General features: G+C 43.3%; 1 protein-coding gene across 4 annotated transcripts in view; it reads left to right on the top strand.

Moving 5' to 3' along the window:
• LOC308459945 (amphiphysin-like) overlaps nt 1-18,607 on the top strand; it is a 94,687-nt gene that overhangs the window by 49,440 nt on the left and 26,640 nt on the right. For 3 of the 4 annotated variants that reach the window (XM_080975863.1, XM_080975860.1, XM_080975861.1), the window contains exons 2-7: nt 528-608; nt 3,340-3,394; nt 9,547-9,641; nt 14,900-14,995; nt 17,371-17,478; nt 17,583-17,606. In XM_080975863.1, coding sequence (XP_080831989.1) covers nt 528-608; nt 3,340-3,394; nt 9,547-9,641; nt 14,900-14,995; nt 17,371-17,478; nt 17,583-17,606 — 459 coding nt within the window. The remainder of the gene's footprint in view (nt 1-527; nt 609-3,339; nt 3,395-9,546; nt 9,642-14,899; nt 14,996-17,370; nt 17,479-17,582; nt 17,607-18,607) is intronic. The other variant, XM_080975862.1, reaches the window with a different exon arrangement.

Raw genomic sequence — 18,607 nt, 5'->3', positions numbered from 1 at the left:
TTTCACTTTCTCCATTACTGTGTGTTTAAAATTCCATACAAATTAGAATAATGCTGATCACTGCCGTGTATAATGAACTTTAACATGTAGGGGGAGGCCTAATCAAGTCTGGGTTTTAAGACCATGCGCTGAGACAGAGGTTATTGTTCCGAATCTCTCCCACACTTTGCTGCAATGGAACCTCTGGGATTGTTCATCGACAGGAAGATCTATCGCTTCATAAAAGCAGGACAAGACCCTTGCTGGCTCTGAAAATGTTTCTAGCCGCCCACACAGAGGCACAGAAAATGGCTCTGTGGTTTGGAATCTCTACTCCCCCCTTGGGGTTTAGGTTTTCAAACAGCAGACTCAAGGACGTGCATTTGGGATCAGTGTTGCATTGTGGTGTGCAGCAGGCATAAAATATAAGAATAATAAATGTTACGAGCAAATAATGAATGGAGGGGGTTAAAGTAATGTCATTGTTCTGCTGAGATTTTGAGTGCTCTGCTCGAGGTAAGACTTTGCTACTTCCTTCTCTCTCGTAGGTGCTTCAGAAGCTGGGGAAAGCTGATGAAACAAAAGATGAACAGTTTGAAGAGTATGTTCTGAACTTCAAAAGGCAAGAGGTCAGATTCTTTGATGTTGATGACGGTTGGCTTTTATAAGCTTTTTATGTGTGTTTGCATGTAAAGTTGTAAGGCAGGAGTGGGGAGCCTGTGGCCCTTTGGATAGTTGCTGGGCTGCAACACCCATTGCCCTCGACTGTTGGCCATGCTAGCTGGAGCTGATAAGATTTGTGATCCAGCAACATCTGGAGAGCCAGAGGTTTCCCCATCCCTGTTGTAAGGCAACATGGGAAACCAATGCTGGGGGGAATTGTAGGAGCTAAAGCTTTCAGACTTTGCTCCGTCTGTTTGTCTGTCATGGATGAAGAAGAGTTTGGATTTGATATCCCTCTTTATCACTACCCTAAGGAGTCTCAAAGCGGCTAACAGTCTCCTTTCCCTTCTTCCCCCACAACAAACACTCTATGAGGTGAGTGAGGCTGAGAGACTTCAGAGAAGTGTGAGTAGCCCAAGATCACCCAGCAGCTGCATGTGTAGGAGCGGGGAAGCGAACCTGGTTCACCAGATTATGAGTCCACCGCTCTTAACCACTACACACTAGATCCTTTACCTATTTGCTATGGAATGCCTACATGTCACCCACAATGCCCTCTAAACTTCATGGGAGATACAGGCCAAGCCTCTTTGACTTCCTTGTGACCCCACATGGACTGTACCCTAAAATACAACACTCCCCTGTAAGGGCTGCTAGGAGTTGTCCTCTTTCAGGGAAGCTTATCCACCTCAGACTCTCAGGGCAAAATTTCCACCACCACCCAGAGACAGGCAGAGGACTGTCGGTTGGTTGCTTTTCTTTGCGGTTGCTGCTTGCCCACTTAGAGAATTAAGTGCATGGTAGCAGTACTGCTAGAAGCAGCAGCTGCTCTCTGTCCTTCGACTCTGAACAGGAACGTGGAAGAGAATATGCCACCATAGGTATCAGTGTGGTGCTGAGGTTCAATATGTTAACCAAAACTCTATGGACAATTGCACTTCTCTGATTTCGCAGTGCAGTTCTGCAAGCTGAATGTGTGCAAAATGCATGCTTTTTTAGTGAAAATAGCAAAAATGCATTGTATTGGGGCACATGTTAGGAAAAATGCCCACAAAGATATGTACAATTTTTGAAAAGAACAAGTTGAGGTGGATAGTGCTCAGGTTCTTTAAGAAATTAGTCTTACCCTCGCATAAAATGCTCCCAGATCAGCAGTTCTTAAGACTGACAAGAGAAGCAATGGTAATAAATCAGGACTGTGTAGCTCAGACTGTCCGCAAGGTTTTCTCTTTTACTAGGAGGCATCAAATTAAAAAATCTGACAGTTCCACTGTTTGTGTTGGATCCACTTGGCGAACATCCATTTGGGGCCATGGAAGGGAACGGCCCATTGCCCCATAGATATGAAAGCAGAGTTAGGTCCTATCCTGGTAAATTGCAAACTAAATTGTGAATTTTTATTCTTTTATGGTGTGTTGCTGTATGCTAATGTGCCCCATTTATGTGGAATATAAACCTGTTCAACCTTCATAACAGCCATCTTAATGAACATGTGTCTGATTTCCCAGTTTACAGATGGACACCCGTGTGTGTGTGTGTGTGTGTGTGTTTTTTTTTTCTTGTGCTAATGAAGTTTTTTCTTTTCATGCTGATTAAAGAGTATGCTTTTGTAGTGTAGGTAAGATCCCCAGGCAAAATTCTGACTACAATCTGACACCTTAACAGTAGCTTCAAAGGAATAATTTAAAGGTTATCAGGCAGCCAGCAATGGGTCTGTAGGCCTTTCATAATTACACAGTATATTCAGCGTATCATGAAGAAGAGCTTTCTGACTCTAAAGGTCTCCTTAAGGACTTTTGACAAGAGCCTCTTTCTTTTGTTAATACTCCTTTGATAGAGGCAGATGGAATCCATAATAGAGGTAGCTTGCAGCACATAAGAAGTTTCAGTGGATTCCCATCCCTCTCTCTGCTTTTTGCAGAAGTTGCAATATGCACTCCCACATTTTTTCTGGGTTGCTTTTTGTCAGGGCTGATCTGGGAGCAGCTGCCGGAGTGGAGCTGGGAGCCAGGAACCAGGCGTTGTGTCAGGAGATCAAGGCAGGCACACCAGAGCCAGGGAGACCGTCACTCCCCAGGCAAAGAACCAGGGCAGACAGGAAGCCTTTTGTAGCTCTACCTGCCCAGGAAGCCCTGGTGGCCAGGATGACACACAGATTGCATCCCTTGTGGCTTGTCACATGGAGCAGGCACGTTCTGTGCTGAAATTTAATATTTCTGGCTCTGTGGCTCTGGACACTTCTTCAGATTCCAGTTCCTCAAAGCTTCCCTGAAAATTCAACTCAGTAAGATGTGGGTTGGCGCATTAGAGTCATGGAGCTGTGAGGCTGGTAGGAGATCAGAAGTTCATCTAGTCTTACAGTGTGTGCTGAGGCAGGATCTTTTGAGCCAGCTTTCCTTTCAGGCAACAACCATGTTATCTGCTGTTTGTTTCAACCATCTAGAATTCTTTCTTTGCTGTAGACACCAGCTATACTACTCTTTTGCTCAGTAGATACCTTGTGAAATTTTTTTTGTACTTAAAGTGGAAGAACAGCATTGGTGTTTCTTTCTTAGTGTTCTTATTTAAAGAAAATGCTGCATGCAGATAGCTAATTATTTAGAGATATGGGAATGCCCTTCATCTCTCCAATAGATCCACATTTGTTCCACTGTGTTGCATATGTGATATGACATTGCTTCTTTAATTGCTTTTCAGGCAGAAGGTACTAGACTCCAGAAAGAGCTCCGGGGATATTTAGCTGCCATTAAAGGTAATTGCAGTTAAAATGCGTCTTTTAATTTTAATTTTCGCTGCAAATTTTAAAAGTTCAAATGAATCGTTTGTTTTGTAGCTCTTATAATATACAGTTAGGTTGCTTCTGGATCATGGGTAGGCAGACTAAGACCAAGGGGCCGGATTCTGCCCAATCGGCTTCTCAAGTCGGCCTGCGGACGGTCTGGGAATCAGCGTGTTTTTACATGAGTAGAATGTGTCCTTTTATTTAAAATGCATCTCTGGGTTATTTGTGGGGCCTGACTGGTGTTTTTACATGAATAAAATGTGTGCTTTTATTTAAAATGCATCTCTGGATTATTTTGGGGGCATGGGAATTCGTTCACACCCCCCCCCAAAAAAAATAGTCCGGCCCTTCACAAGGTCTGAGGGACAGTGGACAGTCCCCTGCTGAAAAAGTTTGTTGACCCCTGTTCTGGACAGTTGCTTTTTCCAGGTGCCACAGTGTCATGGCAGATGACTAAACGCCAGGGGTTACCCTTCCCATCCTGTTTCACCGCCTGAGGCGAAGTGAAAAGGTCTGCCCCCCCCCCCCCGATGAAGCCTCACTTACTGGGGTTTCACAGCAGCAGCGCCTTCTTCCAGTGAGTTTATCATGAGATCTTGTGGAATTTTGGCAAGGTCTCGCTGGAAGAAGCCACTGCAGCTGCCACAGCCACACAACCCTGGTAGCAGGGTCAGGTGGGTGGCATTGCCCCTTGGGATTCTACCGCCCAAGGCAGCTGCTTCAGCCAACCTAATGGGCGGGCCGGCCCTGCTAAACTCATTCACTTGGAAGAATGCGGTTTCTAGCCTACACGGGCTGCCATGATCAGCATAATGAGAAACGCCAATCTTGTTACTTAACAGCTGAACATCCATAACTCTTTAGTGCGGTGCTCCCTCCCTGAACATCAGTTGTGTCTGTGCTATCTGACCAAATAAAAACTGGAATCTACTCTAAGTTTAGGATAAGAAGAAATGCACTTCAATCAACCAGGTAGCTGAATTCTACTTTAGACTAGAGTGTGTGCACATGGCAGTCAGATTCTTTTTCAACAAGTAGGCCAAGTATGAACAGCCAAAGTTTCAGGAAGACTTTTTTGATAGGGTAGTGGGGAGAATTAGGGAGTTGTCATCCATACCTTTGCAGGGTAGCATGTTGGCTTCCCCCGAACTACAGTCTGAGGAGCTGGAAGAAGGTTTGCAGTGTCAGCTTCACAAGTGTCCTAGTTTGTTAACTTGCATTTGATAAGTTTTATGTTTGCTTTTGAATGCTAGATGAAGGACAGGTTTATAAATGGATGAAATAAACAGCTCCAATATTTTTAAGGGCAAAGCTCTCCAAAGTATGGCCTTCTTGAGATCCCATCTTTGATGAGATGATTCCATCCTCTTGTTCACACTCTTTCCCTGTGCAGTTTTGTCAAGAGGAACTAAATGAGGTGTAGAAACTGTTGCAGCCACTAGTTTTGATTTGGGAGAGGTGTGAATATGTAAATATATAATTGGATGTGCCCAAATAACTATTTTTTGGTTGCCTGGCTTTTAATATAGGTTTTGTTTTGTTTGATCTGCTTTTGGAGCAATGCATCCTGGATAATTGCTGCCGGTCTGAGTAATAATTCTGGGCTTAATGAGTCAATGGTCTGACTTGGAGTGAAACAGCTTTATATTTTTTCTTGCTGCCTTGAGATCTGGCCATAAATATTTCTAGTATCTGCTTATTAAATGGAATGATTCAGCTAACTAGCAGCAAATAATACTGTTTCAGAAATTGGTTCTACATATTAATTGCTTATTCTTTCATGTCTGGTTCTGACTTATCTCTGGAACTTGTTTCATTTAATTTATCTACCACTGTGGCAGTAATGGAAAAAAACCACCTCAGAGCAAAGAACCTAATTGAACTAATCTGCTCAAGATTTGATAATGTGCCCCCTCGTCCCAGTGTTGTTCTATATAATATGAGGGCATGCTCTCTGTAAGTTCATTTGCAATATGAGACATATAATTTAATGAGCTCACATTTGATTTTTATCATCTCTGGTTTCTATTTTATTACGAATGCTCTATAATTATATTAATTAACTTGTTGATTTGTATCTTTTCTTCTTGACTGTAAGCTGCTATGATGGCCGTTGAGCACTAGAAGAGTGGTATCTCTGTGTGCTGTTGTTGATGCTGATACCAATAAGGCGGTTTCATACCCACTTAAATTAACGACACTTTTAAAAACACTTGACCTCATCCTGCACTCTTGTTTATACATACACACAAAGCATGGTGGTTTTCTTGACTTGCCTCGAAGTGTCACATGACTGTCTTTAGCCTTAGACCAATAGATGCAGTTCCCCATTCTCTGTAATAAAATTCCTATAATCCACTGATAACTCTCAGATACGCCATTTATGTCCCCCTTCCCCCTTCAGTATTCCCCTTCTGCTATTCATCCACTGTTCCAAGACTTTATGGTAGTGATCCAGGAAATGAGTTTCGTAATAAACTGTAGTGGATTTACAAGGTCTGGTGGTACAGCTGGGGGCCCTGATGCAGTTAGCTCCAGGATTGTGTAGGGCCAACAGTCAAGACACGACAAATTGTCTGGGTGTTCTGCACAGCAGCCTGCATAGGCTTTTCCGTACAGCTGACAGGCTCTATGCAGTGCCCTTTGGGAGTGTGTGGGAACTCCAGCCTGGATGAATCATGCCTTCGCATTGAGGATTGAAACGAGGCTCTCAAAACATGGTCATCGTAGCTTGGAAAAGGCTGCCATACCTACACAAATCTTAGCGATGATTTGTGCATTCTCCGCATTAGAAGCTCCATCCCAGAGACAGAGGCGGATTTAGGGGGGGTGTGATAAGCTGCATGGGATGCTGCAACAGTGAGTTGCCAACAAATTTTAGCGTCACAGAGGGCGCTGCTGAAATTTTAAAGCCCGAAGTCTGCCACTGCTAGAGACCATTGCATGAGGACCGCCCACATTGTAAACCTAAAAAAGTCAATACATTTTCCATTTCATTGTTGTAGATTCATTTTGCACAGGGTTGAAGAGTACTTGCTCAGAATAGGTCAGGATGAACATTGCTTTTGTCATGCGTGTGTGTGTGTGTTTGCTTGTGTGTGTGTTTTAAGCAACTGAAGAGCTCTACTATAGTTCATTTATGCTCAGTCATGCTTTCTCATTTCTGTTTGTGCTACCTGCACTGATTGCAGCAATGTGGAAAATGGATCCTTCCTGGGGAGTAAAGCATGGTGAAAACCACCCTAGTTTGGTGTACTCGGCTGCATTCATTATGGAAGGGGAGAAAGCTCTCTATGTAATTCTGCAATAAATTATCTTTAACTAATTATAACTTCTCTGTGACCATGCACAGATAGTTATTCGTAGACTTGAAAGCAAAATGGTGGAGACATCATTTTTCAGTTTAGTTCTCATTTCTGTTATTTACAAATGGATTTTTTCCTGGAAGCAAATAACACAGACACTAAATTCGCAGAAATCAACAGTTAGGGAAATGTCGGGGAAATGGAACAAAACTGCCATGTGAACACAGGTCTGATGTCTGTCACATAAGTTTAATTCCCAGGATCCCTAGGAGACAGGAGCCAATAGTAAATGCCAGTTTATGTTGTGCTTATTCTGTGAGCCCCCAGTCTGTGTTGTGGGGGCAGGTGAGGGCGAACTGAATAAAAAAGACACTCAGCATGGTGGCATTCTAGCCCATCCCCATGCTAAAGTAGTGAAATGTTGTAACTAGTGGGGGCAACTGGGGCATATAATAATAATAATAATAATAATAATAATAATAATAATAATAAATTTTATTTATACCCCGCCCTCCCCAGCCGAAGCCGGGCTCAGGGCGGCTAACAACACTAAAATAGTGCAACATTATAAAAACATCAAAGAATTAATTAAAATCAAAATTGATGGCAACCATAAACTAAAGTATTGTAAAGATTGCCAAAGGAGGGAGTCAGGCTGCGCCCTGACCAAAGGCCTGGTGGAACAGCTCTGTCTTGCAGGCCCTGCGGAAAGATGTCAAGTCCTGGAGGGCCCTTGTCTCTTGTGACAGAGCGTTCCACCAGGATGGAGCCGCAGCCGAAAAAGCCCTGGCTCTAGTTGAGGCCAGCCTAACCTCTCTGAGGCCTGGGACCTTCAAGATGTTTTTATTTGAAGACCGTAAGTTCCTCTGTGGGGCATACCAGGAGAGGCGGTCCCGTAGATACGAGGGTCCTAGGCCGTATAGGGCTTTGAAGGTTAAAACCAGCACCTTAAACCTGATCCTGTACTCCACCGGGAGCCAGTGCAGCTGGTATAGCACCGGATGAATGTGATCCCGCAGCGAAGACCCCGTAAGGAGTCTCGCTGCGGCATTCTGCACCCGCTGGAGTTTCTGGGTCAGTCTCAGGGGCAGCCCCACGTAGAGCGAGTTACAATAATCCAGTCTGGAGGTGACCGTCACGTGGATCACAGTGGCTAGGTCAGGGCGAGAGAGGTAAGGAGCCAACTGCTTAGCTTGGCGGAGATGAAAAAATGCCGCCTTTGTTATAGCTGCAATCTGCGCCTCCATGGAGAGGGAGGTATCGAAGATTACACCCAAACTCTTAACAGACGGTGCTGGCACTAATTGCACCCCCGCAAGAGATGGGAGTTGCCCCCTCAATCCCATATCGTCCCGTCCCAGCCAGAGGACCTCTGTCTTCGAAGGATTTAACTTCAACCGGCCATATACCAAACTTCCTCCTTAAACCTTCATTGAAGTGTACCGTGTGAGGATGGAACTATGCATTAACTCAGCAATTACGTGTTCCCAAATCCTTGCATGGGAAAGAATCCTGTGCTTGCCAGTTTTCCCATGCAAATGACTCTGTTCAAGGCCTTTTCTCCCCCAGCTACCTTCTTACTTGTTTACAACCTGGATGGGGAACAAACCTATTTTGACATAGCTTCAAGGAGTCTGTGCAAGACCCAGTAAAAAGAAGACAAGGCTTTCTGCACCTTTAGGAGTTGTGTAGGAGAGCAAATATCAGCAGGTGCAGCAGGTCATGCAAGCTAAAGCTGCTGACATTCCCTCTTCTGTTGAATTATGAGAGGTGCCTCTTTTGCATCTCGGCACCAATAGGGAAGGGTAAAGCAGTCCTTTCAAGCTGCTGGTTTCCCCCAGCATGTGCCACCCCCTCCTCAAATTAGCACTAAAAGAGAAACAGTGTTCCCACCTCTGATTCCCAAGCCCAAGCCTATATCCCAGGCACAGGCAAACTCGGACCTCCAGATCTTTTGGGACTACAACTCCCATCATCCCTGACCACTGGTCCTGTTAGCTAGGGATGATGGGAGTTGTAGTTCCAAAACATCTGGAGGGCCGAGTTTGCCTATGCCTGCTATATCCCTTGTAAGATGTAGCTCCACCCTAAGTTCTGTTCTGTGCCAGCCATTATCCCTACAATACCTTATGGCATCTTTTTCCAACCGAGTGCCTCGCAGGTGTTTTGGACTAACAACTCTGCCAATGCCTAGAGCTGAGGGAAGCTGTCAACCTCTGGAAGACACAAGTTTGGCAAAGGCTGCCCTATGAGGTGAAGTGGGTTGGTTTTGAGATACTTTCTCCAACTATTCCTTTCTAGTTCTCTGTTAAAAGGAGGGCTATTGATGTTACCCTGGTTCCCTATTTCTGCTCCCTGATTATAACCAGGTCTTGAGATCATCTGAAGTCTCCACACTCATGGCACACAAAACATCAAATTCAGTAAAGTTTCCTGTAAAAATGGGGGAGGGGGATTGTTTAAAAGAAGTGAAATTTTTATCAAAGCTGACTCATTTTTTCTTGAGATATTTTTAAGACAAAACAGATACACTAGAAATGTTAAAGATTAGGCAGGGAACAAACAAAAAACCCACATCAGTTTATTTTTACTAAGCTATTGCTAATTTTAGTAGAAATTTATGTTCAACTGTGATAATGATGATGATTTAAATAAATGAATGATAATCAGAGGTTGATCTTTAACCTTATTCCATATATACAAAATTCACATACTTATTGACTTCAGCAATGGCAGTTGCTAAGCTAGATGAAATCATAGTCCATTTGTGACATCAGCAGTTGTCAACAATGGGTTCTCTGTGCTCATAAATTTCAGGCATGCAAGAGGCTTCAAAGAAACTTACAGAGTCTCTACATGAAGTATATGAGCCTGACTGGTATGGCCGGGAAGATGTAAAAGTGGTTGGAGAGGTAAGAATTTATTTATTTAACCTTATAGCTCCACCGTTCTTTGTAAGGAAAAGCCCCAAGGTGGCTAACAACATAATAAAATACCAGGGAAAATATCCCTAATGATGAATGAAATCAAGATGATGGTTGGTGATCCCATCCATTTCCAAAATAACTGTTTTAACCCAACATCTAGCTAGTTGCAGTAGGGCAAAATCATTTTCATAGAATCATAGAATTGGAAGGGACCCTGAGGGTCATCTAGTCCAATGCCCTACAATGCAGGAATCTCAACTAAAGCATCCATGACAGATGGTCATTCAACCTCTGCTTAAAAACCTCAAATGAGGGAGAGTCCATCACCTTCTGAAGGAGTCCATCCCACAGTAAAACAGTAAAAAGTCCTTCCTGATATTCAGTGAGATGATGAGAAACCATTAGCAAGCACTCTTTGGATTTGGTCAGTCAACCAGGTACAAATTCATGGGGGACTTTGTCAAAAACCTTACTGAAATCAAGATACACTATGTCCACAGCATTCCCCTGATCCACCAAGTTTGTAGCGCTATCAAAAGGAGACGAAGAAAGAGATTTGTTTGGTGTTTTGGTGTGACTTGTTTTTGAGAGACATATGCTGGGTCTTAGTAATCACAGCATCATTTTCTAAGTGCTCACAGGCCAACTGTTTAGTTAACTCTTCTAAGACCTTTCCTTGTATCAACATCAAGCTGACTGGTTGGTAGTTACCGTACTTCCTTTTTGAAGATGGGGACAACATTTGCCCACCTTCAGTCTACAGGGACCTAACCTGTTGTTTAAGAATTCTCAAAGATTATAGAGGCTCCATTAGTACCATTGGATACAACTCATCAGACCTTGGAGATTTGAATTCATTTAAAGTAGCTAAATTTTCCCTTACCACCTCTTTTCGTATCTTGGACTGCAGCTCCCTCCTTGCATCATTTATTCTGTTATCACCAGGTTGGGCATTGCTTTCCTTGGCGTGAAGACAGAGGCAAAGTCAATAGGTCAATTGACTCCCCTTCTCCCTTTTTATGAAGATTACCCGCTCTTGGATCCCATAGCTAATTCTCCCCTGGTCTCCTCACTGGCCCAAATAGGGCTAATTTAGCCAGCTAGCCCTGGTGATCATCTAAAGTTTGTTGGATGGATTTCCCCCCTAAATTGATTTTTGAATTCTGAATTTATTGTTATTCACGTTTTATACTGTATTTTATGCTGTTTTTTGTTGCATCAAATAAGTGTTTTAAATTTGTTGTTAGCCGCCCTGAGCCAGGTTTTCTGAACCGGGAAGGGCGGGGTATAAATAAAAATTATTATTATTATTATTATTATTCCCATATTGTAGACATGAGGCTGGAGGGATAGATTAGCTTGGGCCTATGGGCAGCCAAGGAGTTCAAAGTAGAGGCCTGTTTGTGTAATGGTTAAACTATCAGACTAAGTCTGGGGTTGTTATGAGGATAAAACTGGTCAGGGAGAACCATGAATGGCAGAGCTGCTTGTAGTGAAGACAGTATCCAATTGCTATTTATAAAAGAATAAAATATGAATACAGTGGTACCTCGGGTTACATACGCTTCAGGTTACACACTCCACTAAGCCAGAAATAGTGCTTCAGGTTAAGAACTTTGCTTCAGGATGAGAACAGAAATTAAATGAATGAATGAATGAATGTTGGGAAATCCCTTACAGTGGTGCCTCGGGTTAAGAACTTAATTCGTTCTGGAGGTCCATTCTTAACCTGAAACTGTTCTTAACCTGAAGCACCACTTTAGCTAATGGGGCCTCCTGCTGCTGCCGTGCCAGTGGAGCATTCATTTAATTTGTTACATTTATACTCCTACACCTTCCTTTCCTCCAAGGAGCTCAATGTGCCATACACAGTTCTCACCGTTCCCTCATTTTATCCTCCCAATAACACTGTGAGGTGGGCTAGGCTGAAAGATTGTGACTGTCCCAAGTTCACCCAGTCAGCTTCCTGGATGTGGGGAGATTTGATCCTGGGTCTCCCCTGTCCTAGCCCAACACAAACCACTACACCACACTGGCTCTCATGTTTTTGGCCACTACAGTACACTCACACTAAGGTCTGCAACAAATCTTAATTTCCAAAACCAGCCTATGCAGACAGGGAGGAGGGGTGGGAAACACCTCACTGTGTAAAAGATTAAGAGCCCCTGCAGTACAGCAATGCTGATTTCCCCTCTTCCCTTCTCCGCATTCCTGATGCAAACAGTAACCTTGAAGTCTATTTTCTAGCAACTCTGAGGTGTGGTTTATACTATAGGCAAAGACCATGGTGGATGGTGGATGCCACAAAGTTCAGCTCATTTGGAGCTTGCCTCCTGCTTTAATTGTCAGCCATGAGTTATTACTACAATCTATTAATCGTTGCTGAGGAAATAAATTCCACTACAGTACAATGTTTAATCACAGTGGTGCTCAGAGTGGCACCGATTACTAGATCAGAGCACATTAACACCAATCTCTGTGGTTTTCCATCATTTTACAGAGACAAGTTCTACATAAATCAAAATCTTGGAAGTTCCCTGTAAATTAACAGGCCTGAATGCCTTTTCCTGAATAAACAAGTAGTCTTCCCTGCAACAAATATCAAGGTCACTTGGAAGGAATCACATAAACACCCTACAGAGTCTCCTGGACAATCCTTATATTTTACTTAATCGTATCTATCACCATCCATCCTGTAGAACAGGCACAAAGTCTTGGTTTTAGCACCCCCTGTTTTTCTCTCCTTTGCTCCCCATATTCAGCCTGCTGCCAAGTCACTTTGTGCTCAGATAGTGAAGGTGAAAATGGGGGTGCAAAGGGGGTTGCAAGAAAGGAGGAGTCTGGGTGGTGTCTGAAGATGAATGAATAAAAGCACGGGTATGAAAGGATCTGGACAGAGATGGTGGCTTCATAATTGGGCAGAAAATGAAAAGGGTTCTTAAAAGTTGCAATGTGTGGCAGGAGAAAGATGCTTGCAAGGGGTGGGAAGGGGTTCATGTGGGTGGAATGGCAGGGGTTGGCAAGCAGAGCGAGCAGCGGCACACCACTAATGAATGCTAAATATTATTATTATACTCAGATGATGCTTGATTGTGAATCCGAGATCTGAGACTCTATACCCAAAGGCTACTGTTCTCAAACACATTTTTCCCTTGCCCACCTTCAGTGCTATAGAGCCCTTTCGGTTCTACCTCAAAAACTATCCTTTTCTATTTGGGGTTGTAAATTTACATTGCAATCTAAAAAAGGTAAAGGGTAAAGGGACCCCTGACAGTTAAGTCCAGTTGTGAATGACTCTGGGGTTGTGGTGCTCATCTCGCTTTACAGGCCGAAGGAGCCGGCGTTTGTCCGCTTCCGCAGACAGTTTTTCTGGGTTATGTGGCCAGCATGACTAAGCCACTTCTGGTGAACCAGAGCAGCGCACAGAAATGCTGTTTACCTTCCTGCTGGAGCGGTACCTATTTATCTACTTCACTTTGACATGCTTTCAAACTGCTAGGTGGGCAGGAGCTGGGACCGAGCAACGGGAGCTCATCCTGTCACGGGGATCGAACCGCCGACCTTCCGATCGGCAAGCCCAAGGCTCAGTGGTTTAGACCACAGCGCCACTCACGTCCCTTCAGGGCTCCCCTGGACAATGCTAATACCTCTCTCTTGCTCTCAGTGGCCCTGTTTTAGCCACAATCCTGCTAGCGCTCACCACCTGAGTTCGCTATTAGAAGGAGGATTGTAAAACGTAAGGGGGTAGAAGGATTGCAGAACAGCAATTGCATTATTTCTTTCTTTTTATGGGCAAAATTATTATCTAATTCTGAAGAAGAATTTATTTATCTACTTCACTTTGACGTGCTTTCAAACTGCTAGGTTGGCAGGAGCTGGGACCGAACAATGGGAGCTTACCCCTTCGCAGGGATTTGAACTGCCAACCTTTCGATCGGTTTAAACTACAGCTCCACCCGCGTCCCCACATTGCAATCCAGCCAACAACAAAACCTATTCTCTTCCTTTCCTACTGGTTCTACGCTTTCAGATAAACTGTCCACCCTTCACGATCTCATTCCATTACCCATTCGTTCCTTTGTCTTTCCTCAGTTGCAATCCAGGAGGGTCACAGGCTGAATTTTAGACAGCATTTTGAAAAGGACCTTTTATTTGAGCAGCATCTGCAAATTTTAAATTTAATTGAAAATGCTATTTTTATCTGCCATGTCACAGCCCTGTTGTCTCTGGTGCATCACATCAGTGCTAACAGGCTTGTGGACATGAGAGCGCCAATGAGTGTTTCCCCTGAGGGTTTCACAAAGGACTAAGCTGCAGAGTTTATGCAAAAGAATTGTCTTGTTTATCTGCTGATGTGACAGCAGAGAATGTCTACATCCTTATGAAAAAACAGATAAAAAGAATGTTCTGAATTGCAATTTTAATCTTGCATTTGATTTTTTCTTTTAAGGTACATGTTGAAAATTAATGGTCTGCCATACGTTATATCATCTAGTTTCTAATTAAATTGGATCCTAGAAGTGGGAAAGAAAGATGCATGTACACATCCATGTGTGCGAACACACAATTTGTTGCACTAGGAATGAACTATTTGGTTCTCCAGATATTTGACCACAGCTAATATTGTGAAAGTCAGAATACAATGCAGCTTGGATGTACACAGTAAGGTCTAGCGGTTCTACATGTTGAGAGACTGGTGACCTAGCATGGCTCTGGATTCAGGAAGGCTAAATTAGTCTTTCTTCACAGGCATGGAGATATCTGGGCTAGCCATTGCTTGCAGGCAAAGCATAATGACTTTGCAGCCTGTCTGGGGGGTGGCCTCAAACTTCACCTTGCCTGCTGTTTCTGGAACAGAACCAGAACCTGCTGGAATGTGGTGGGTCCTGGGCCCATCCAACTGGAACCTTGGTTTCCAGTCTGAATTCTGGTTGGGGCAGAATTCCTCCAGTCAAGATAAATACGAAGTTTGAACGTTTGTTCCATGCATGGCAAAGGGGATAGGTAGGAAAGGTTGCAGTACAATATTTGCCTCCTCTGTGACCGTGTTGTCATCAAGTACAGTGTGTTAAGCATACTGTATAGTTTAAGCATCTTAAATACACTGACATAGAATCCAAAGTGACTAAGGATGTATTTGATTTTTTAACATCCTTTCCCCCCAGTATTAACATTCTTTATTTGGGTTACTGGTGTCAATTGCTTTCTGTTGTATTCTCACCCTGCTTCTTTCCTCTCTACAGAAATGTGATGTACTTTGGGAAGATTTCCACCAAAAGCTTGTCGACGGGTCGTTGTTGACCTTGGACACATATCTGGGACAGTTTCCTGATATAAAGGTACTGTAAGGTCTCAGCGTGGGCTAGTTCACATGGTTGACAATAGCAGTATTGTAGTTGAGGAAGGAATGTCTGCAGCTGCGTGCATATCCACCACTACAAATACAACGTAACATGAGCATCGGTCAGATCCCCATATATCTGTATCCACGTACATATTTCCTTCCTGTGAGCCTTCCATGTCAAAAAGGGGTGGAAGAAAACACTGTTCATCCAACACATGTAACAGTATTCCTACCTTTCTGCCCCTGTGAGCCAGTTCTAAGTAGCTCACGGTTGTTATTCAAGCCATAAAAACTAAAAATTGATCTGGGTCAAAGCTATAGATACCTGGGGTAGTTTTGCTATATTTGTGGTATGCTGTAATCTGGATTACATACAGGTTCATTTTTGGAAGGCTGTTGTGAAAGGTGTAGTGGGGTGCACTAAACACGATTAGCCCCCCCCCCCATATCTCTTCAGTTATCTAGGTCTATCAAGTAATGTTTGTTCATTATTTTTATTTTATTTAAGGTAATTTAGGCAGCGCTTTTTTAAAGGGTCAAAGCTCACAAGGCAGTGTGGTACAACAAATGCTCATTCTTTATCCAACAAATACCCTTTAAAAAACAGCAACAGGGGCTGTTCTAAACAAATGGGTCTTTTAATCCTATTTAAAGGCCATTTGTTATTCATTTGGAGGAATTTCCACTTGCGAAAGTGTGAGGCCCCTGCTGAGAGATGCAGTCCTTCAGGCCTGCCAACCTAAGTGATCTCACCGGTGGGCCCACGGATGGGGGCTTGGAAATTGATATCAAAGTATGGTGACAGCTTACATATCACTAAAAAAGGACAACCTTTTTCATTAAATTTGAAACTAATTGCTGTAATTTACATGGAAATACATCTCCCTGTAGTAGGGAAGACAGTGAGTGACCAGGTGAGCTATGGGCACGCTCCGTCTGCTCTCCAGGTGCTATTGAGGGGAAATTCAAGGCCTCTGATCTCCTCCCTTCCTTATTTTTAACCAGACTTGGACCAGACAGCCCTTCAAATGGAAAACTCCTCCAAATAAGACTTCAAACATAGCACTGCCCCATGTAGAGTTGTACTCTTGGACACTTCATCTCATAGTGCAGGCAGGGCTGGTGTCAAAGTCCCACCTGCATTAGCAAAATTTTTAGTTCATTTTCAAAGTTTTCCTGAAGGACTTTCATGGAACTAGTTTTGGTACAGTGGTACCTCTGGTTATGAACGCTTCAGGTTGCGACCTCCGCTAACCTGGAAGTAGTTGCTCCTGGTTGCGAACTTTGCCCCAGGATGCGGACGGAAATCGTGTGTCAGAGGCGCGTGCGCAGTGGGAGGCCCCATTAGTGAAAGCGCGTCTCAGGATAAGAATGATTTCAGCTTAAGAACGGACCTCTGGAAAGAATGAAATTTGTAACCAGAGGTACCACTGTACTAGAAAATACATTTCTCATGTGTTTGACATCTGTGTGACATCAATGTTAGCATTTGCTGTATGGATTGGTGTACGTGGAGTTTTCTTTCACTTGTTGACTGCCTTGTCTTTCCTGTGAAGTCTCCTTATTGAACCCAGGCTGCAAGTTTAGAGAATGTGGAAAACGCTGCAAATTAAAGACCTTTACTCTCTGTTTGCTGACAGTTGAAAACCTGCCTTCCCCCTGCTCCCAACATGGTGCCGGGGCTTATTTTTTTGGAATTGTTTTCTAATCTCTTCTTCTGCTTATTTCTGTTTTATACTTTTCTGTATTTCTCTCTGTATTTGCTGTATTGATTTTTCTCTCTCTCTGTAGAAAGGGTCCTACTGATAATACCTTATTGTAGCAGGTAATGGCCTATTTGTGGAAAACAGATTCCAGGCAGAATCCTGATCTCTTTAATGAGAGGCCCAACTGGGGCTGATGTCAGGCTACTGTATTAATTAACTAAGCCACAAACATATGTCAAAATGGGATTTGTTTGTTATTGCTTAGTGCAGAGGAGCCATCTAAATCTATTGACTTTGACAGAATATTCACTTTGCTGATTAATATACATAGTGCAAGATTAGGCTCAGGGTAGCTCTTTGAAGTTTTAAATAAGTTTTGTGGCAGTATGTTCTAGAATGCCTTTGAGTGAATCTGATGTGGGAATTTAGAAATTCAGCCTTTAAAATGTTGACGAAAGAAAGCTATGCATTTTATTTTACCAGCAGTGTCTGAGTTTAAAAACAACAAGAATGTAGGTGAAGCTTATTTCTTAAGTGATAGGAGAAAAAGATATAAATGTTTTTTGAAAAAGACTGAACGTTTCAAAATTGCAAAAGCTGCATCTTAAACCATGCGGATGCATAAGGAGAACTGCGAGTTTTGATTGGGTATCACTGTTTGTAGAATCGTATTGCAAAGCGGAGCAGAAAGCTAGTGGACTATGACAGTGCAAGACATCATTTGGAAGCCTTGCAGAGTTCAAAGAGAAAAGACGAAGGCAGGATTTCCAAGGTAAGACGTGCCTTTAAATTCTAACCACCAGCAGAATTTCTGTATGAAGTTGCTCCTTGAGAAGTGCTTGCTAAATCTTCTTTCTTTCTCTTTTAATGCCCAAGCTACAAACTCCACAGAACAAAAGGGTAGGCAAAAACAAACAAACATGGGCTTTATCTAGAATGTGCTAGACTGCTGTGGATGGTTGGCATACCATGTAGTGACCTAGAGCTAAAACTTTTCCATAGAGCTTTTACCAGCCTAGAGAGACAAGGCTGGCCTTCCCTAGGGCCAGATTGGTGTTCCCAGTGTTGGCTTATGTGCTTTCCCCTTCTCCAGTGCAGTGCAAATAGTTTTATGCACCATGTGGCCCAGAGGGGTAGAAGGGGTTGGGGGATTCTCCTGACCCTTCGCTGGCTATGGGCATAATCTCCTGGAGTGACACTGGCAACCCTTTCTCGCTATTGAGGTGTCATACTTCTTGATATGTGCCATGTGTGATAAATCCTGCCATCACTTCATTATACGAGTGTGTGAAATTGCCATATATATATATATAGGCTTGTGGATATATATATATATATATATATATATATATATATAGGCTTGTGGACAAAGGCAATAAGGTTTAAACTAGTTAACATCCTTGAAGCAGAAACTCATAATTAGTCAGAGTAGACCCATTGGAAGTAATTGGTCCGTTAATTTCAGTGAGTCTACTTTGTGTAGAACCTTTTGGATACAGCCCATAGGCAAGAGGCATCTTATGCTGGGGACTTGGCAGCAGTCAGGATCAAGTTTGTAGCTGGCGGGACTCAGCAACATTAGGACTGTGAGGAGGTGGAGTTCAGTCATCTTCTACCACCCCCACAGGTGCCCTAAAGCTGGTCTGTGCATTGGGAGAGAAGGTCCCAGTCTCCTATAGTTCGACCATTACTCTCTGTATCTGTATGGCACCTTTCCAATTGAGGCAACTGTTGCCTCCTTTCTGCTGCACTTCACTAGATGGCTATACTATAAGGCAGTACTGCAGCTGCCATATAAAGGTCAAACATACAAGGGACCAAGAAAGTTCCACCTCATCTGTCAAGCTGTTGATTCTGACCTGATTCCTCAGTTGAAGGCATTTCTTGCCTGCCTGCCAACT

Source organism: Podarcis pityusensis (assembly GCF_964106645.2).
Source record: "Podarcis pityusensis genome assembly, chromosome: 12".
In the NCBI taxonomy this organism is placed as follows: Eukaryota; Metazoa; Chordata; class Lepidosauria; order Squamata; family Lacertidae; genus Podarcis; species Podarcis pityusensis.
This window is presented reverse-complemented; position numbering and strand designations above follow the sequence as displayed.